The sequence below is a fragment of the Miniopterus natalensis genome, chromosome 7 (genome assembly GCF_054644295.1).
Source record: "Miniopterus natalensis isolate mMinNat1 chromosome 7, mMinNat1.hap1, whole genome shotgun sequence".
Lineage (NCBI taxonomy): Eukaryota > Metazoa > Chordata > Mammalia > Chiroptera > Miniopteridae > Miniopterus > Miniopterus natalensis.
Window position 1 is genome coordinate 11,078,055 of NC_142087.1, and position 21,594 is coordinate 11,099,648.

Genomic DNA, 21,594 nt, shown 5'->3' on the forward strand with positions numbered 1-21,594 from the left:
ATTTAATTTAGGTGTGCCTATGATTTTGTCTATGGCTGAGATTATGAAGACGTGGGAAATTTTTGTGTGCTTGTTTTGGCTCCAGTGATGAAAAGAAGCACTCACTGGCACTTAATCTTTGCTTTGGGGGCAGAAATTGCACAGGCAAATGAAGTGTTTTTTAAAAAAATAACATTTCACCATTTTCAAAGCATTTTCACAAATATCTTATTTTAATCTCTTAACCTCTTGTAAAATAAGTAAAAGTATTTTTAACTCCATTTTACAGATGTGGCTCAGAGATATGACTTGTCCAACATTAGTGTCTAGTAAAGTGGTAGAAGCCAGGACTAGCTCCCACATCTGTTGACTTCAACTTGAATTAGGGGTCTAGAGGTCTTCCCACAATCTGCTGGTAGATTGGTAGCTGGTAGTCCTCCTCACCCAAAAGATCTTATAACAAGCAGGAGAGCTGACTGATTTTTGCTTCATTTTCCCTGCCCTCCTCTATCTACTGTTGGTTCAGATACTACTGAGCCTGGTGAAAGCCAGAGGCCAGGCTTGAGAAAATAAGTAGGAGGCCATAATTGGACCCTGCAGAATTGAGAAAATATCAAGAAGGGGGATAAATATTTGGTAGGGAGAGCAGAAACAAGTTATTTACTTTGTTTTGGTGGTTGTTACAGTAGGAAGTGAGGTAAATCCTATTACAGTTTGATTTCTCTTTCTACTAATGACTAGAAATGTGAGGAGAGGAGGGCAGGAGGGAGAACTCAGGGATTAGCTTTTTAAAAAGTTTTTATTATTGATTTCAGAGAGAGGGAAGGGAGAGGGAGAGAGAGATAGAAATAGAAACATCAGTGATGAGAGGGAATCATTGATCGGCTGCCTCCTGCATGCCCCCTACTGGAATCAAGCCTGAAACCGGGGCATGTGTCCTGACCAAGAATCGATCCGTGACTTCCTAGATCATAAGTCTACGTTCAACCCATGAGCCATGCTGGCCGGGCAGGGATTAGCTTTTTTATAACCTTCCTACAGCAGAGACAGGCAAAGGGCTAGTGCCAAGGTTTCTTTTAAAAAAAAAAATTAAAAACATTTATTGACATTTTCATTAAAGAATATTCAGGAAGTACTACATCTACTGTGCACTAGAGGGTGGGTGTCTGTTAATGAGCTAAGAGGTTATTGTCACATCATTTATCAGAAATTCTCTAGGTGGGACTGGAGTGGGAAATGAGTTCCCAAGCAAATAATGATGCCACTGTGACAGACAGTTCCCAACCCTCTCTGTCAGGTCAGCGGGAGTTAGTGGGAAGAACCCAAGCCTTAGCCACAACTTAGCAGGGTGCCCACAGAGTTTTTATTGCAAGAGGTCCATGTCACACAATGTTAGTTTGATTGTCAGGGTAGAGGTTATTTTAGAATTGAAATTGTACTTTTTCATCTGTCTGCATATGTTTATCTAAGTATCTAACCTCTGTATGAAGTCTCAGTTTCTTAATTAGTATTTTTTTTGAAGTTAATAATATAGATAATTAAGCCTGGCTGGGCGTGGCTCAGCGGTTGAGCATTGACCTAGGATCCAGAAGATGATGATTTGATTCTCGGTCAGGGCACATGCCCAGGTTGTGGGTTCGATCCCCAGTCGGGGGCATGCAGGAGGGAGCTGATCAGTGACTCATCATTTATGTTTCTATCTCTCTCTCTTTCCCTTCCTCTCTCTGAAATCAGTAAAAGGTATACTTAATAAAGAAGTTAAAAAAAATAATAATATAGATAATTAAAATATATACACACATACATGTATACAAACACATATACTTACATATATATAGAACTTCCACTTTTGTCTCTGGATTATCTGCTTGAACAGATTCCTCTTTAAAAACAGTTTACTGATGATTGTAAAACATTAATTTATTAATTTATGTTAATTGATTATATTACTCTATCACTAAAGAAAAACAGTATTTTCTAGGCTCATCTTACCCTTCTGCTTGTAGAATTCCCCACCTTTCCACTTTCTGTTGGTAAGAATTATTGCCTTTTTTAAAAAATAGAAATGTCACATTTTATCTTCTAATCGTTTTTTAAAATTAGCTTGTTTCTAAAATTTTTACTGTTAAAACAGCTCCTTTTCCCCACTTTAATTCCTAGTACATCAATTGCATATAATCCTTCCTCTTTGATATTTATTTTTATTCAAATTTAGTATCTATTTTAGAATGCTGATAACATATGCAAAATGAAGTTTATTGCATTTACTAAGTGCCAGGACTGAGAATATAGTGGTGAATCAGACACAACCTTGCCCCCTAAAGTTCACAAAACAGGTAGATTTAGCGCAGATCTCTTCCTCTTGGTAGTTGGTTCTGTGGTCTTATATCTCTTGTCTTCCTTTCCATTATACCTGTTGCTTTCTGTCTTTGAAACTATATATGCCTTTTGACTAGATCTCATGTTGGGAAACTACATCTCTCTTCTTCTCCCTAGTAATTACTTGTTTTTTAACACCTCTTCCTTTCATACTTCTTTTTATTCACTGACCTATTCTCAGTTCCATTTTGCTTATTCTCCAGGCTTGTATTTGAGAGAATTACTTGTTTTTAATTTACCTTCAGGAGCTGCTTCATCTATCTTCTACACCTGGCATGATACTCCACCAGGAAACGCTCCTCTTAGCTGGCTTCTACCTTGACCGCAACTTTCAGTAATAATTTATCTTTTTCTTTGACTTACTCTTTTTTGTCTTTCCCCCAATTATTATATTATTTTAATTTTTTTTATTTAATCCTCACCCAAGGATATTTTTCCCGTTGCTTTTCAGAGAGAGTGGAAGGCGGGGAGAGAAATATGGATGTGAGAGACACACCAATTAGTTGCCTCCTGCACGCCCCCTGACCGGGGCTGGAGATTGAGCCTGCAACCCAGGTACATGCCCTTGGCCAAATCAAACCCAGGACCCTTCAGTCCATAGGCGGATGCTCTAACCACTGACCAAAACCAGCTAGGGCTTTAATTTTTTTCTTTTTTTAAAAAAATATATTTTTATTGATTTCAGAGAGAGGAAGGAAGGAAGAGAGAGAGAGAGACAGAGAGAGAGAGAGAAAAACATCAATGGTGAGAGAGAGTCATTGATCAGCTGCCTCCTGCACACCCCCCCGCTGGGGACCGAGCCTGCAACCGGGCCTGTGCTCTGACCGGGAATTGAACCTTGATCTCCTGGATTGTAGGTCTATGCTCAACTGCTGAGCCACACCTGGCTGGGCTTTAATTTTTTTCTTGAATCCCTTTCATCCACTTAAGTTTGCTTAGTGAAAGAATCTCTTAGAATATGGAATTAATGGCATATTTAAAATGGACAGAAAGAAAAAAGAAAATACACAGAACTTTGAAAGTTGTAAAAGTTTTGTTAGAGTAGAATCATGTACCTCAAATATCAGAGGTAGTTAAGTGCCCTAGAGAAGTCTTCTTCCTTCCAGAATGCGCCCAATGAGTTCAAAGACTGTGGCTTCAGTTGACCACAGATCAAGTAGGACCCAGCTAATGACCTCCATTCAGAAACTCTGACTGCTGAATATTGTCAGACAGACTCAGTCATATCCTTTCTCCAGGATGATCATTCATGAAGCCTGAAACCATTCTCCAAGAGTATCTGGCATCTCTTAAAAAAAAAAAAAAAAAAAAAAAAGGCCAAGAAAACAAGTGTTAAGCCTTCTTTGAATTATTAGTACCTTTTCTCCTGGGAGTCTAGCTGTGTACATTGGATTAAGAACATGTAGTTGTTTTTGCTAGGTATTCAACAGAAGAAAAGCTCGCTTTGGTTTCTAGAAAGAATCATCTCCACTTTTGGCATTTCCCTTTGTGCTCATCTCAGAGGCTTCGGGGCTTCATAGAATGCCTCATGACTGTTGCTTTATTTGGGGGAAGGTACAAGTTGAATCAGGAACCAGGGGCTCACCGTCTGGTCATTTATATTCTACTCAAACCATCTACCCTCGTCCATGAGAGCGCCCTTCCTTCCGCTCTCATAGTCTAATTAGAAATTAAACAGTGATCTCTCTGAAGGAGTTCTCAGGCATATATTATGGGGCTAGTGGGACCCGTGGAACACTATAATCCTTTTTACCAGTGGCAGCATTTCTTGGAAATATTCTACCCAGTCCCACCTGCACAGTATTTTGTTGTCTTTCCATGTTCTGATTGCATCAGACTTTATTTTGTGAACTTGGTTTCATGCCAGGAATACTTCAGACTAGCTGTCCCTACCACTCTTTACTATCCTCTTTGTCATCTGTAGTCTCTGTGTGATTGGTAATCTCTTGTGATTTTACTGCCACCTTTAGAGAAATAAGGTCTGCTCATCCATAACCTTATTCCTTCCAAAGCTTTCTGTCTCTAGATCAGTGCTGTCCATGAGTTTCTGCAATAATGGAAGTGTTTTTTATCTGTGCTACCCAGTAATACATTTGCCACTAGCTATGTGTACCTGCTAAGCACTTGAAATGTGGCTAATGTGACTGAGGAAACTGTAAAATTTTAATTTTAATTGCCACGTGTGACCAGTGACTACCATCTTGGATAGTGCTGCTGTAGATCATCCCAGCTGGTCTACTAGTTCCTCTTATATGGACAGTTTGTTTCTTTGGGTGTTTTTATACCACACTGGGCTGTGCTTTTAACATGTGTTTTGTTCTGCCAGCAGTGGGATATAGAACTGTTTCTAAGAGGAGAATCTTTTTTTCTAATAGACCATTTTATTTGTTTTTTAAAAGGTTTTTTAAAATGATTTTTGAGAGAGAAGACAGGAGAGGGAGGGGGAGAGAGAAACATCGATGTGAGAGCGCAACATGTTCGATCAGCCGGAAATTGAACCAACAACCTTACAGTGCACAGTGCATGTGACTACGACCAACTAACTGAGCCCTCTGGCAAGGGCTAAGAGGATCTTCTTGAAGGGGGATGGGACTACTTAGTTTCCTTGTGATCAGCTATCTAGATCTCTGGAGGGGCAGCTTTTGGGAAGGTGCTTATTATTAGCAACTCCACACCTGGAAATCTTAGTAAGCAGAATAGATATTTTATGATAACATAGTTTCTGAATAAAGATGCTTTTCCAGGGGAGGAGCTTTACTTTATGAAAAAGCGAATCAGAAGGTTTTTTCCCCTCCCAAACGCATCACTCGTCATCCTTTTTATACTCTTATGTCATACTCTTGCACTCTGGCATCTAAAATGCTACAAAAATGCCTCAGAGTCATTCCCTTTTTTTTTTTTTTTTTTTTAATATGTCTGTTTATTTCAGAGAGAGAGGGAGAGAGAGAGAGAAACATCAGTAATGAGAGAGAGTCATTGATCGGCTGCCTCCTGCAGGCCCCCTACTGGGGATTGAACCCACAACCCTGCCATGTGCCCTGGAATTGATTGAACCGAGATCTCCTGGATCCTAGGATCATAGGTCGATGCTCAACTGCTGAGCCATGCTGACTGGGCTCGTTTTTTTTCTTTAAATCAAACATTTCTATGATACAAATCTCTTTAGAAGCCTGGTGAATTCCCCTTGGGTCTTTTGATTGTGTTCTGCCTTTTTTTATCCTGACCCAAGGATATTTTTTCCACTGCTTTGCAGAGAGAGTGGAAGAGAAGGAGAAACATCAAGGTGAGAGAGACACATCAGTTGGTTGCCTACCGCACTCACCCCTGCCAGAGGCGGGGATCAAGCCTGCAATTGAGGTACATGCCCTTGACCAGAATCAAACCCAGGACCCTTCAGTCCACAAGTTGACACTCTAACCACTGAGCCAAACTGGCCAGGGTTATGTTCTGCTTTTTCAATGTGTCAGTAATGTGTCCTTTTTCCTATCAGCAGTTTTATGGGATGCAACAGAGAGTTCAGTGTATTAGGAATCCTGTTTTGTTTTTCTTTCCATCCAGTGACACTTTCTTCCTCGTTAAATTTCAAGTCTTCCACTTCCATCCCATCTATCTTTGTTCTCTCCTTAATCCTTTCTTTAATTCCTGGCTCTTGGCACTGACTCCTGCCCACCCTTGCTCCTGTCAGGATTGTTTCCAACTCCTTTCCTCCCAGGTGCTTCTTTGTGGGTTTTAAGTTTGCTGTCAGACTCTGATCGGTGTCTTACCCTCTTCCTGCAAGTTCTCACTGCTCTCCTTAGGTAGGGACGCAAGAAGTTACAGGCTTCTTGGGAAAGTAGGCTGCTCTCCTTTATATTCATAGGAAGCCCACCAAAGTGTAATCTCACCTCTAAAAACTCACCTTTTACTAATACATGTTAGGAACCTACCCTGCCTCTGAAGCCTTTTGATGAGAAGAACCATTTTAGTTTATGGCAACCAGGACACTACACTTGCACTGCTTTCACTGTGAACTGAATTTGCTGCACATTTGGGGAAGCCACATGGGGAAACTGACGGTGTTTTCTTCCTTCTGTTGACAGAATGGTACACGAAACTTCCAGGACTTTGACTGTCAGGTAAGGACTGCACAAGCACCAAAGGAGGTCTGTGTACAGGTTCTCTGTAGTGCTCCCTTCCCTGTGCTGGTGGTATTGTAGAAGTGGATCTCTCTTCATAGCAGTCACGGCTGCTTCATGTTCTTTTAGTTATTGGATCAAATTTATTTAAAATAATTTGCTATTATATTCAGAAATTGTCTGCCAGCTGTCTGTTTTATGGTTGTAGGTTACTGGGTTGAGCTGTCTCTTTTTGATGAAGATCTCCTTTCCTCAAATTATATTGGAAACCCCAGTCACAGGTGTCAAATGGAGGGTTGTCTCCTCACTGCAGAGAAGGTGAGGGAGGGGTAGTTTGGAAGGGGAGATTTACAAAATCTTTTTCTAAAAAAAAAAGGCAAGTGTTATTAATACAAAATGCAGATTTCTATTGGCTGTATATTTAGAAATACAAAATTCAACCTGACTCATTAGTATTTTCTTAAATAATACTGTTCTCTTCCTAGTCTGTTTTTTTGTTTGTTTTTTCTTTTGTTTTTTTTTGCCTGTAGCTCTATTGCCAATTTTAAAATTTTTTAAAAATGAACCAGCAACTCTTAATCTATCTACCTTATCTACTGACTGGCCCTGAAAGAAATGGGAGGAAGGAATAAGTACATGGAAATGGGAATCTTATAAGCCCATGCAGTCCAATTCCTGTTTTGAGGATGATGTCAGAGCAGTGGCTGTCAGAAGCAGCAGAAAGTAGATTCACAGGGTACTAGGCAGGAAAGGGAGGTTTTGGAAAACCAACTTCCTTGCTTCCAGGATTCTGCCAACCTGTATACCCAAAGGCAAAGAGTTATTTTTACATACTCATTTTATGTTAACTGTAGTGGAATATATTGCATTAGCATCAAAAGGAAGAATTAATATTTATCTCATAGGCAAACCAGTTAATCATAATTTATTGAGTAACTATTATAGATATTAAACATACATCATTTCCAGTCCTTGGAGCAATATCACAAGGCGGTTTTTATTATCTCTGTTTTACAGATGAGGAAATTGAGAACCAGGTTTCTTAACTTACCATTGGGCGAGGTTGGGGTTGAAAAACCCCCTTCTTCCTGAATTCATTGCCTGTTCTTTTCCACCCGGAAATGTCCAAAGCTGAGATGTTATATGGAGGTGAATTGTACATAAAGCTGAGGTACCTTGGCAGGACACATGAGACTCACTTTGTATGGGGCAGGCTCTTTGTGTTGTTACAGGTTTCTGAATCCCAGTGCCAAACACCTCTCCGTGTGACTGTTTGGTACTATATATATATACAACATAACCCAGTACTGGTAGGAAACCATTTCCTCTATTCCTTTCCTCAAAAACAAGAAGTCGTGTTATTTTTTGATGAATGAAAGCAGTCAAGTTTGGGTTTAGTTGTCTTTAATTTAACCTGATTTCATTTATGGTTTGGATCCTAGGTTGAACCTGTTGAACTTGAGTGCTGTTAATATTTGATATAATTTACCTAGGAGATCATTTGAGAGAGGGTAACAGTAAAATTCAAGGTGAGAAATTCCAGAAATAGTATTTGTATGCTCCTGCCAGAAAGTGTGGAAGTGTTTATTTTCATCAAATAAACACCCCCTCCCAAAAAGAGAAAATTGGAATATAAAAAATGACAGGCTCATTGCAAAATAGATTTTAAAACTACCAAAGTAAATAAATAAAAATCACTTGTTTACTGGTGTTAATATTTTGGAATATAGATAGCCTTTAGGATTTTTTTATGCATACATATACTTAGATATAAATGAAACTGAGTTTTAGAAATATAATTATGAGTCACTTTTTAATATTAAGGCTTAAAAGATCTTGATATTTTGGGTGAAGTTTTAGTAACATGTTCTGGCCTCATGAAATATAACTTTTAATTCATTTTTGATACAAATAAAATGACAGCAAGTACGTATCACTGGTGAATATACAGCCCCTTTGTGTTTTCTTTTAAATATACCTATTGATTTCACAGAGAGGAAGGAAAAGGGAGAGAGAGACAGACAGACAGACATCAATGATGAGAGGGTCATCATTGATTAGCTGCCTCCTGCACACCCCCACCAGGGGACCGAGCCTGCAGCCCAGGCATGTGCCCTGACCAGGAATTGAACCGTGATCTTCTGGATCCTAGGTCAGTGCTCAACTGCTGAGCCATGCCCAGCCTGGCTTTTTTTTTTTTTCCCCAATCCTCACCGGAGGATACTTTTTTCTTTGCTTTTAAGAGAGAGTGGAAGGGAAAGAAAGAGAGAGAGAGAAACATTGATGTGAGAAAGACACATTGATGGGCTGCCTCCCGCACTCACCCTGACTGGGGCTAGGGGATTGAGCCTGCTCTTGGCCGGAATCGAAACTGGGACCCCTCAGTCTGTGGGCTGACGCGAGCCAAACCAGCTAGGACTGTTGTTTTCTTTTTCCATTAACTGAAAATGTAATTATAAATATACCATTTCTGCCCTAGCCGTAAATATTAACAGAGAGTAAAAAGCTGCTGTCTGCCAGAATATATCATTCTCATAGAAGAGAATGGCATTCTTGCACCTAGGATAATCCAGGTATGGCTAATGGCCGAGTAATTTCATGCTCGCTGTTTAAATGCAGTAGCTCTTTAGCTTTAGCCAGTGTGGCTCAGTTGGTTGAGCGTTGTCCTGTGCACTGAAAGGTTTGCCAGTTTGCCCAGGTTGTGGGTGTACGGGAGGCAACTAATGATGTTTCTCTCTCTTTCTCTCCCTTCCTCTCTCTAAAATCAATTTTTAAAACAATGTATTTTTTAAAATGTAATAGCTCTTTAGAGGACTGATTTATAGAACCCAAGTGTGAGGAATGGTTTTTAGAACCATAATTCAAATGTGTGTATGTGACCAGCCTCTTCTAAAGGGGTTTAAACAACTTTAAACTCTTTCCAATCACTTGGTGAATGGGATTGTTACAAGAATAAGAATTAAGTAAAATAAATATCCTGAAAGTTCCTTCCATAGAGAAGAGGTGTTTGGAGAGAGCTGGGATTCAGCCGCCTGCTGCGACCTTGATCAGTTCCATGTTCCTCGCCTGGCCTTGAAGGATGAGAATGTGGTCCCAGTCCACCTGTTGGCCACTGCTTCCCTTTGTGTGCCTCACTGACCCCCAGGAAAACTGGAATTATTGCTGACCTACCCCTCCTTCTGCTTTGCAGTTTTCCTTTCTTGATGGCCTTTGTTCATAGTTCCTCTCCTTGAGATGCCCCTCTCTTTGTTGGTTTTGGGGGAGTGAGGGAGAGGTTGACTATTAAGTTCTAATGATAGAGGTGACTTTATTCTCATTTGGGGTGGGGGAAAGAATTTTATAGAAAATAGGGGGGGTGTTTTATTTTGTTTTATTTTTTAAATATGTTTTTATTAATTTCAGAGAGAGGAAAGGAGAAGGAGAGAGAGATAGAAACATCAGTGATCAGAGAGTCATTGATCGGCTGCCTCCTGCACGCCTCCAACTGGGGATGGAGCCAGCAACCTGGGCATGTGCCCTGACCGGGAATCGAACCCTGATCGCCCGGATCCTAAGTCGACGCTCAACCGCTAAGCCATGCCCGGCCAGGCTGTGTGTGTTTTAAATCACTACCCTAATCTCAGTTCCTTTTTCTCCTGTCACTAGAGGGTTTATTTTTCTAACCAGCTCTGTTCCATCATGGGCTTGATGGCTCCCAACTGCCCCAAACTCACATTCTTCCAGCTTAGCAGCCTCACTGGGAAGAGAAGATCTTTACCAGTAATTCTAGGGAAAAGGTCAGGGAAGGATTCTTGGCTTAGAGTGGGTTTGGTCATGTCGGGGGGGGGGGGGGGGGGAGGGGGTCACATGCATATATACCTGGACCCCTTCCCACCTGGACTTTACTAGAGAGTCCATGTTCTGAAGGTGTTATGGGCTGTTGTGTGTGGGTTTAATAGTCATTCAGCCCTAGCTGGTTTGGCTCAGTGGTTAGAGCACCGGCCTGCAGACAAGGATCCCGGGTGTGATTCCAGCCAAGGGCACATGCCTTGGTTGCAGGCTCGATCCCCCAGCCCAGTCAGGACGCGTGCAGGAGGCAAGCAGCCAATGTGTCTCTCTTGCGTCGATGTCTCTCTCTCTCTCTCTCTCATTCTCTCCCCTCCCCCAAACTCTCTGAAAAACAATGGAAAAAAACATGCTTGGATCAGGATAAAATAATACATAGTCTTCACTTCCTTCTCGTTTCACCTGAGGCTGTGTGAAAAAGATACTGGAGTTGGCTTGGAACCGGGAAAAGATAGATTTTACTTTTACATATTGAAAAAGAAACATTCAGACGAACAGCATGATTCATGAGAAGGTGTGGGCCATTGAAGAGTAAAAGATGTCTGAACGATTGTTTATTAAACTAGGCTAAAAGTTGTAAGAGGTAGGGGAGAGAACTGAGGGTAGAGTCAAAGAACATGCAGTATAAAACTTTAAAAAGGAAAATGTGTTCTACTGATAGGTAGGAGGCTTACTAACTGTGAAGGCCAATTCTTTTACTAGGGAGTTAAATGAGGTTATACAAATGAACTCTATACCCCTACACAGAGATAAGGTAATGGTGGGGGTATTACATCAAAAATTCCTATATAATAATAAAAACTATACCCAAGGCTCATATAGTAGCTGCTTACTAGAAACAATAAACTTTCATACTAATAAAAGTGTTGACATTTTCAAGAGTATGTTGTCATACAAGTTTACTTAAACTCTTTCAGACTGCCCAGAGAGAGGAAGTACTAACAGGCATGAAGTTATCAAAGTTTAACTGAGCTCAGAGAGAGATGACAAGTCAGATTGTGTAGTGCCAGTGACAGCACATTTAGCTGAAGGAAGAGGACTTGGAAAAAATATGAAAGTTGGTTATCAAATAATGGTAATATCTTAAACCCTTAAATCCCTAAAAAAGACTCTTAAACTATATCTTTGAGAGACAGCCCACAATGGAGAAGTATGTCGCGGACCAATGTGATTTCAGGTTTTATAAGACTGGAGAATGAAGGGATCATGTTCAAGTACATAACCTTGGAGACAGTAGATAACCAGAGAATACTGGAAAAGATCTATGACCAGAGCCTATTAGACCCTACCTGGGCTGTGCCCTTTGAGCACAGACTCATTGTGTAGTCATACCCTGTAGAATGCTACGGTGCAGGGTGAGGTAACTGGAGAAAGCCTGTGGAACACATAATAGTTGAAGCAGAAAGGTGTTGGCAGCTTCACCCCTGCATGACCTGACCATTGAGTCAGTTCTGTAGCCAGGGTCTCTGCACACTCATTTTTAGATGGAGACTTGTACAAGCTCTTCACACTCAGTGTCACAAAGGATATATATAGAAGTCCATATGGAGGTGAGTGTCTCCTTTCTTTTTATATTCTTTATTCTGCTAATAACATTTACATTCACAAACTTTGAAATTAAGAGAATCTGTATGAGACACTGACAGCCAAAGGTTGCTTGGGCACTCCTGACCCTTTGATACTTTGGTCATTACACAATTTGAGGGTATATTATGGGAAGTAGGAGCTGGGATCTCCCTAAAGGGTATATTATGGGAAGTAGGAGCTGGGATCTCCCTAAAAAGTTGACGTTTTGTAAGCCAATTTTAACTCTGAATTTCATCTAGATTATGAAATGACCAAGCAGTTACTTTGCCCTATTCCTTCACCTACTTCTAACATGTTCTTTTTTACCCCATCTGTTATATCTCCCTTTTCATCATCCTCCTGAACTTCCCTCACAGCTTACTATTCCCCTCCCATCCCACCCCCATACACTACCCCCATCAATTACCTGGCCTCAGGAGGTCTGCTAACCTAAGGGCCAAAGTGTAAAGTGGTTTTTCCCTTAGGTCTCAGTAGCACAGCTGAGGCCAAGCCTGAATATTTAAACACGACTCTACTGAAGGTTTGGATATGATAGAAGGGAGTCTCCAGTAACTAGATTGTCAGGATGACAAATGTTGCACATTCTCTTCAATTTGGGTTCTCCTGTAGTGTCACCCACTGGCAGGAACCTGCATCTCTCTCCCTCTTTATTTTTTCTGTCAAAAAATAAAACATGAGAGAGAGCAAAGCTTCCTTGAGTTCCCTTTTTTAATCTGTCATCTCTCAGGAGGAAACAAGTTCTAATGCTAGTGTCATTCCTTCTCCTCCAAGTTTTTACACTTTAAATATATGTATGTGAACATATGTAATCTATATAGTGTTGCTTTTTTAAAAATCTACTTATGTGGTATATAATATCTTTCTGTATTTCAGTTCAGCATTGTGCTTTTAAGATGTTCTCAGTGTATTAATGCTTGTAGTTCTGGTTCATTAATTTTTATCTTTTATTATATGAATATGTCATAATTCATTTATCAGTTTCCCTATTGATGAGTAGGCTATTTTCAATTTTTTTTACATTATAAATAAGGCTTCAGCGTATATTTCTGTGTATTTCTTTTTGCATGCATGACCATGTTTGAGGATTTCTTTAGATTATACCTAAAAGCAAAACTACTATAGGGTAGAAACCTCTAAACTTTACTAGAAATTTCCAAATTGTTCACCAGAGTAATTGGTCCAGTTTACATGCCCACCAACAGTGTATGAGACTTATTAGTTCTCTACATCTTGGCCAACATTTGGCATTATCTAACTTTTAAAATTTTTGCCATTCTTATGTGTTTGAAATCACATTTCAGTGATTTAATTGACACTGTCCTGACTTCTAATAGAGTTAATGTCTTCTCAGTTTTCGATCACAGTATCCTGTTTATTTCTTTCATAGCACTTATCACAAGCCATTATTATGGGTTGGTTGACCTGTATATTTATTGTCTGCCCTCCTGTTAGAACATAATCTCTCTGTGAGAACAGGGACCATGTCTCTTATTCACTGTTTTGTCCCCAGAGCTCAGTCCAAGTTCTGGTAGTAGGGTTCAATAAATAGTTGTTAGTGAGTGAGCTTGATGGTGGTGGAGGGGGTTCCTCAAGAAGTCTGACATTACTACAAGAGAAATGCTCATACAGGGATAGGAATTTGTCTTTCTATTCCTTCTATCCAAACCCTGTACTTGATTTTGATTTCATAGCCATTAGTTCACAGTGCCTGGTTCTCTCCTTCATTTCTTCCCTTTTCCAATTCTTTGACTAGGAGGTAGCAGTAGTAGAGAATAGCAAGAATATTGAGTCGCTCATGGTTTGATTTGATGGAGATATCTGCTCTAGCCTGGGGCCTAGGATTTGAGATACAATGATCTGTTAGCCTAAGATTGTTCTGTGCCCCACATGAGAAGAAAACAAAGCTCTGATGAGGTTCATTATTAGATAGGAAATTAACTTGGAAGCGATTTGCCTTTGTTGGGATTCTTATTGACAAAGTTAATCTTGTCTTATCTACTGTAATGCTTTCTGAGATAGGTGTGGATGACTTGGCCAGCAAAAATTCACTAGGCTAGACATGATAATTTTTTACTTTTGAGAAAGATAGACATTGAAGAAGACTAGAATAAATCTGTTAACTACAGTCTCTTCCACCCAACCACTCTTAGTGCTGGTCTTAGCAGCTTTTTTTTTTTTTATCCTCACCTGAGGATATTTTTCCTTTGCTTTTTTCAGACACACACACACACACACATCGATGTGAGAGAGACACATGGACTGGTTGCCTCCTGCACGTGGCACCCCGGGCCCAGGATTGATCCTGCAACTGAGGTACATGCCCTTGGCTGGAATCGAACCCAGGACCCTTTAGTTGCTGGCTGACGCTCTAACCACTTAGCAAAACTGCCAGGGCCTTAGCAGCTATTACTGCATTTTGTTCCAGCTTTGTTGAGTTCCTGAGCTGTGCTCTGACTACATCTTAAACTTTACTCATCGCTTTGGTTAGGATCCTTTGGGGTATAGGGAACAAGCCTATCCAAACTAGCTTAAACCAGAGATAATCCATGGATGTCTCAGAAATTAAGCAAGAACCAGGAATTAGAGCAATGAAAATGCCTAATATAAACTCTCAAGTGTACATCTCTTTTCTGGAAAACCAAGATGAGGATGGAATCTCTTAGTGCCAATTACAGATTCTCAGGGAAGAAAGGGGACCCAGCATGGACCAGATGCCCACCTGACTCCAGTTAGCCGTGGCCTTAAGGTTGCAGTCTATAAGCCTGGCAGCCAAGAGCCACTCCTGGAATGCATGGGTGATACTGAATGACAGCTCCTGGGAGAGGGGAGAGATTTAGGCATACATACTCATAGGTGTCTTCTGAACCTATCAGTTGCTGAACATACATTTAGAGGTTCTGAAGCCTCTCGCTTTTTACCTAGCAACTTTATATCTTCTGCTTCCTTGGCTTTTCTTTCCTCAGGTCTTACTGGCTCCTTACTCAACTTGTTGATCTTTCCATAGCCATTTGCAAATATATTATCAACAGATCCCTGATTTCCCCCTACTTAAGAAAGTGAACTCTGTGGATAAAAGATATATATTTTTTCTCATTTATTTTTTGTATATCTGAAATGAATTAGAAAGTAGTAATATTCTGTATAATATATCTCTCTGGTATGCTTATAGTTTAGTGTCAGTGATGTGTCCTGCCCTAGCTAATGGGAAATAGCTGTGAATCAGATATGGTGAAACTTTAGCAACCTGGGAAGTCCATTCTGCCTTTGCTGAGACCTTACATTCTCTCGTTACAGGAACATGACATAGAAACACCTCATGGTATGGTCCACGCCACTATAAGAGGCCTACCGAAGGGAAACAGACCAGTTATTCTGACATATCATGACATTGGCCTCAATCGTATGTATTTCTTTTTATATCTTCCCTTTTTATTATAATCTTTAATCTTTGTGTATTAAACACACACATAAGAGATCCTGGTGTTAGAACATAGGTTTTCTTCTCTCTGCCTTAACCTTCCCTCTTCATGTTACTGGCAGGATTCAAATTCCCTAGAAATGTGCAGAAGTATGCATTTGGGGATACTGGCATTATATCTCGCCTCTGTGTCATAGTTACTGAAGAACTGAAGGTTACATGGTGAACTGGTTGAGAAAGTAGAACTAAAACCAGGGCTTTTTTGTCTGTACTTATTATTTTTAATCCTCACCCGAGGATTTTGTTTTGTCTTGTTTTGTTTGTTAATCCTCACCTGAGGATATTTTTTCCATAGAGAGGGGGAGAGACAGAGAGAGAGAAACATCGACATGAGAGGGACACGTTGATTGGTTGCCTCTCACACGTGTGCCCCGACTGGGGCCAGGGATGGAGCCTGCAACGCAGGTACGTGCCCTTGGCCGAAATCTAACCCGGGACCCTTCAGTCTGCGAGCTGACGTTCTAACCACTGAGCCAAACCAGCGAGGGCACCTGAGGATATTTTTTCCATTGTTTTTCAGAGAGAGTGGAAGAGGGAGAGAAAGAAAGAATCATCAATGTGAGAGAGACATTGATTGGTTACCTCCCACACTACAACTGAGGTACATGCCCTTCAGTCATGGGCTGACACTCTAACCACTGAGCCAAACTGGCTAGGGCTCTACTTCTTTGGTGTGTTTTTTTATATTTCAGGTTAAAAAATCCAGGGTTTGAACTTAACTTTGTGGTGAACTCTTTAATGATTGGTAAAAGTATTCTTGCTACAGCCGGCCATCAGTGACTTTAAGTGGACTTTTCTGGATGGTAGTGTAAGATTCTGGCCCTAGCTACAGGCACACAGAGTCTCTATACATATATTTTCTTTCGTATCTCTGGCTTTCAGAGGTGGTCTGCATTTGAGGCTACAGTCTAGTGCTAGAGCTTTTATAGAGAAGTGATTTAATCAGTTATATTAACAGGTTGGCAATTGAAGCAGCAGCCCCTCCCTACACTCCAGCCTTTTTTCCAAGAGATAGTCTTCCACATGATGAATATAAGCAGCCCAAGATACTCACTCTAGCCAGATTCTTGGGATATATCAGTGTCTCTATGTCAGATTGAAAAATGACAGTGCTATGGGTTTAAGATTATCTTGTGCAACACCAGAATTGGTTTCTACTTTGTAGACATTCTGTAGAATTGAGAATTAGTTATTTTCAAGTCATTGAGACTTCTGGTATTCAGCTTTTAGGGCAGCTTGAATCAGACACATTGTTCAGATACCTCAGTGTAGTGGGACAGTGATTAAAAGGCGGTGAAAGGATGATGCTATAGAATTTTGTGATCAGTAGAGGAAAGTTGGGGAGAAATGGAAAGCCTGTGACTTACGTGTATTTTTACTCTTACAGATAAATCCTGTTTCAATGCGTTCTTTAACTTTGAGGATATGCAAGAGATCACTCAGCACTTTGCTGTCTGTCATGTGGATGCCCCAGGCCAACAGGAAGGTGCACCTTCTTTCCCAACAGGGTAAGGCTACAAGCAAGATCTTCTGGAAGACATACACTCAGAAGAGCAAATGACTGAGTTCCAGTGGGAGAACTAGTGTGTTTCCCTTCCCAGCTGATTTTTTTTTTTTATCCTTACCCGAGGATATGTTTTTCATTGATTTTTGAGAGAGAAAGAAACATCGATGTGAGAAAGAAATATTCATCAGTTGCCTTCCATGCTCCCCAACTGGGGATCAAGCCCACAACCGTTTGGTGTATGGGATGATTCCCAACCAACTGAGCCGCACCCGCTAGGCCCTTCCCAGCTGATTTTGGCACAGCCTACGGATTATACTTATCAACCAACTATTCTCGTATTTCCTCCTTGATCTGAGAGGGCTGTTATGTACAGTGTATTGAGGAAAACTGCATGTTTTCCATATCCAGGAATGGCTTTCCAAACCGGAAACCTGTCTTCCTATAATTGCTAGGCAGAAGTGTCTGGAACACCCACTTCTCAGTCTTTTACCTGTTCCCTTCTTCATCTATTTTAAATCTGTCATTTTGTGTTCCTCCCCAACTACCTAGGCCCACACTCAGATCTCTTTGAGCTTCCTAGGAGTATCTCCCCACCCTTCCTCCCAATCTGGTGACAGGAATTCGAATATCTGTGTCACCATTTATTCTGAGAATCTGCCTTGTCAGGTAGAGGTGCATTTTTACTCGACTTGGAGTTCTCAGCCTCATCCTAAACCTGCTTTGCGTGGTGGAGCCAGAGTCAGAATATTCCTGACACTGCTTTAAATACTTTATTAAGTCATTTTACAGCACTATGAGGTAGGTTTACTATTACTCCCATTTTACAAGTGAGGAAACTAAAGCCCAGAGATAGTAAGTAACTTGGCTGAGGTTATATAATAAATAAGCAGCAGAGCGAGGTTTTAACCCAGGCAGTGTGGCTGCAGAATCCATGTCATTGACTATGTCTAAGCTCTTCTGTCTCTCAAACGCAAATTGGCCAGTGACCAGTTTACATTCAGTGAGATTTGGGTCCCATTCCTTTTTGCCTGTTTTGTGCACAAATGGCTAAAACGCACTTCATTGTTTAAAGCAGCAATTTTCAACCTTTTTAATGTCATGGCACACATAAACGAATTACTAAAATTCTGCAGCACACCGAAAAATATTTTTTTTGCTGATCTGACAAAAAGAATAGGTATAATTTTGATCCAGTCACAATGGACAGCTATTGTGTTGGCTGTTGTCATTTTTTTATTTGAGGGAAAAAGGGTCAGTGACCCTGACTGAGTAGTCAGGTACTGCTTGTTTTAAAAAGCCTTGCAGCACAGAGACGTGCCTCTTGCTGCACACTGGTTGAAATCTCTGGCTTGTGTTTCAAGCAGAGGATCTTTGGTTCTGTAATCTCTAGGTGCTCCATACTTTTCTTGGATTCCTAGTCTAAATTCATTCCTGGGCGTGCTTGATCATTTTAGAGTCCAGTGGTTCATATCATCAACCAAATTCAAAGACAGTAAAGTAACCATGTTGTCCTATGCCTAAGTAAAACAAACAACATTCATAATGAGGAGTCCAGGATTTGTGACTATGCCTAGGCCCAGTAAAGCTTTGTTTACTGGTGTGTGTGTTTTAAAGGGTTTTGACCCTCTTTTTTAAAAAATATTTTTTTTTAATTGATTTCAGAGAGAGGAAGAAAGAGAGAGAGAGAAACATCAGTAATGAGAGAGAGTCGCTGATTGGCTGCCTGCTGCACACCCTCCACTGGGGATCGGCCCACAACCTGGGCATGTGCCCTGACTGGGAATTGAACCGTGATCTCCTGTATCATGGGTTGATGCTCAACCACTGAGCCACACCCGCTGGACTACTTTTGCTTTTAGTTGTCTAGATATAAGCAGCAGATCAAGAGGCACTTCCTGAGTTGATTCTTACTGTTGGTAGTTTACTGAGCCTGAACCCCAATTGAAATGATTGTTAGGGATTTAGAAATACCCTGAAAGCGAGCCATATCACCTGTTCTTCTCAAATGGCTTCCTCTGGTCTGAGAGACTGCTCTTGAGGATATAGAAACATGTAGGTTCTCTAACCTGTTTAGCATGGCAGTCATAGAACATCACACAACATACCATAGTCATTCCTAGACTACTAATCACCTCCTTTGAGCCTTTGGTAAAGGGAATGCTTTTATCTAAGAATCCTGTACTTTTCTAGCTGTTCTTGTAATTGGAAAACAGGTGCATTCTAACTCAGGAGGTTTCCTTCTGGATTTCAGGTACCAGTACCCCACAATGGATGAACTAGCTGAAATGCTGCCGCCTGTTCTTAGCCACTTAAGGTAGGTTCATTTTGCAGTTCTCACAATTTTTTTTTTTTAAATTATCACCCAAGGGTATGTTTTCATTGAATTTTTTTTTTTTTTTTTTAAGAAAGAGAGAGAGAAACGTCAATTGGTTGGTTGCCCTCCCATATGCACCCCGACCTGGGATTGAACCCACAACCTAAGTATGTGCCCTGACCTGGAATCAAACCTGCAACCTTTTGGTGTACAGGAAGACACTCCAACTAACTGAGCCACCCAGCCAGGGCCTTTCACATGATTTTTCAGGACTTTCTGCTATGTGTCTGACATTTGCTACATGTTATGTGAGCAAAACAATAAAATCACTGCCCTTGTGGAGCTTACATCTTAGTGGGGGAAATAATTAACAAGTAAGCAAACAATAACAACTAAAGTGCTATAGGAGTCAGTGTGGGGGGGGTGGTAGAGAATAATGGCAGGATCTATATAGATAAGGCTAGTTAGAGAATGCCTCTCAAAGAAGGTGCCATCTAGGATGAGATTTAGAGGATAGAAAGGAGCTACCTAGACCAAGAGCCAGGGCAAAAAGATTTCAGACAGAAGGATTGTTATGTCCAATTGAGCAAGTGGGAGAAAGGCATGTGGTGAAATTCGAGAAATAGACAAGGACCAGATTACGTTGATCTCACAGATCAGGTAAGAATTTGGGATTTTATTCAAAATTTTGAAAGAGAAAAAATACTGAAGGCTTTTAACCAGGAGAGTGATAATCCAATTTGGTGTTTTTAAATGACCGCTCTAGATATGTAAATTGAGCATCAAGAAAGCTGTTTTCTTTTTTTTTTTTTTTTAAAGGAGTAGCTATGGAGAAAATTGGTTTGAAAGGAATGAAAGAAAAAGCAGGGAGACTAGTTAAAATATTACAACAGTCATGGGGGTTAGCCATGGAGGTGATAGGAAAGTGAGTGCTCAGGGATAACTCCCAGATTTTAGTCATTTCATTTAACCCTTAAAGTCAACTTAGAAGTAGGTGGTCATAACTTTGTTGTATAGATAGGGAACTAAGGCTCAGAAAGTTAAAGAAATTTGACCAAATTCTATCTGATAAGCATCAGAGTCAGGATTTGAACCAACAAATTCTTTCCAGTTTGTCATGCTACCTCCAAGTGAGTTAACCCAATCAATGTTTGTGTTTCATTCACAGTGTGAAAAGCATCATTGGGATTGGAGTTGGAGCTGGAGCTTACATCCTCAGCAAATTTGCAGTAAGTACATGGAAGATTAGTCTCAATATCCTTGAGACACTGCCTAGATCACAGCTCTTTATTTAAAAATATATATCTGTATTGATTTCAGAGAGGAAGGGAGAGGGAGAGAGAGATGAAACATCAATGATGAGTCGTCATTGATCCGCTGCTTCCTGCATGCCCCTAACTGGGGATCGAGCCCGAAACCCAGGCATGTGCCCTGGCCAGGAATTGAACCGTGATTTCCTGGATCCTAGGTTGATGCTCAACCGCTGAGCCATGGCTGGCTGGGCTAGATCACAGTTCTTACTGCTGTGTTACATAACCAGGTACTATTGCTGGTCTTATATCAACTTTTTAATAAATTTTGTCAGCTCCAGATATAGGTTGTATAAAGCCTTGCTTCAAACTTATAGTACCTGAAAAATCACAAATGAGGGCAGTACATCATCAATAAAAAGTAATTCTTAGAGAATGCTTGCAATGGAATTTTGTACAGCCATTAAAATTTTGTAAGAAGAGCTTGTAATGATGCTATTCGGATATACTAAAACATTAACAAAGTTACAATACAGATCACATAAAGTTTGTCATAGGCATAGAAGAGGACTAGAAGGAAATATACCAAAATAGGAACAGGAATTGATGTTGTGTGGTAAGAGAATATGAAATTTTATTCCCTGCTTTTAATTTTTCTGTTTCTCAGATTTTCTGAAGAGTGCATAATCAGTATAATCAGAGGGAAAAAAGTAAGCTAGAGAGTTTTGAGTTTACATAGAAATGTTCCTATTGATTTTTATTTAAGAAACTTTTTTCAAATGCCTCCTGGGTGAGAGGTCAGTCTTTTGGAGGTGGTATATAACCTATTCATCTGGTTTCAAAAACTCTAAGAAGCCCCTATTGGGAACAAAGGTATATGAATATGAAATAGCCAGTTTAAGTCTCAGCAGCCCTTTATGCCAAGATGTTCCAAGGGTACTTCCCCCAGCAAGGAAGACCTACCATGAGCTAATCGACTGAAGAGATACCAGGTGCCTTCCTCTGCTGTAGAACTCTCTCTCCCCATAGATCCTTGCAAGGTAAGATTATTTGACAGCAATTTTAAGAAATCGGTTTTTCAGGTGCTAAGTCAGATTTAGAGCTATTTTTCTGAGTAGCCTCCCTTACACCTTTCTGAAGTCTTACTTTCAAATCTGAGG

General features: G+C 40.4%; 1 protein-coding gene across 1 annotated transcript in view; it reads left to right on the forward strand.

Moving 5' to 3' along the window:
- The window catches only part of NDRG3 (NDRG family member 3), a 61,078-nt gene that overhangs the window by 21,218 nt on the left and 18,266 nt on the right, over positions 1-21,594 (forward strand). The window contains exons 3-7 of the mRNA XM_087818751.1: positions 6,438-6,473; positions 15,180-15,285; positions 16,751-16,871; positions 19,122-19,184; positions 20,353-20,413. Coding sequence (XP_087674877.1) covers positions 6,438-6,473; positions 15,180-15,285; positions 16,751-16,871; positions 19,122-19,184; positions 20,353-20,413 — 387 coding nt within the window. The remainder of the gene's footprint in view (positions 1-6,437; positions 6,474-15,179; positions 15,286-16,750; positions 16,872-19,121; positions 19,185-20,352; positions 20,414-21,594) is intronic.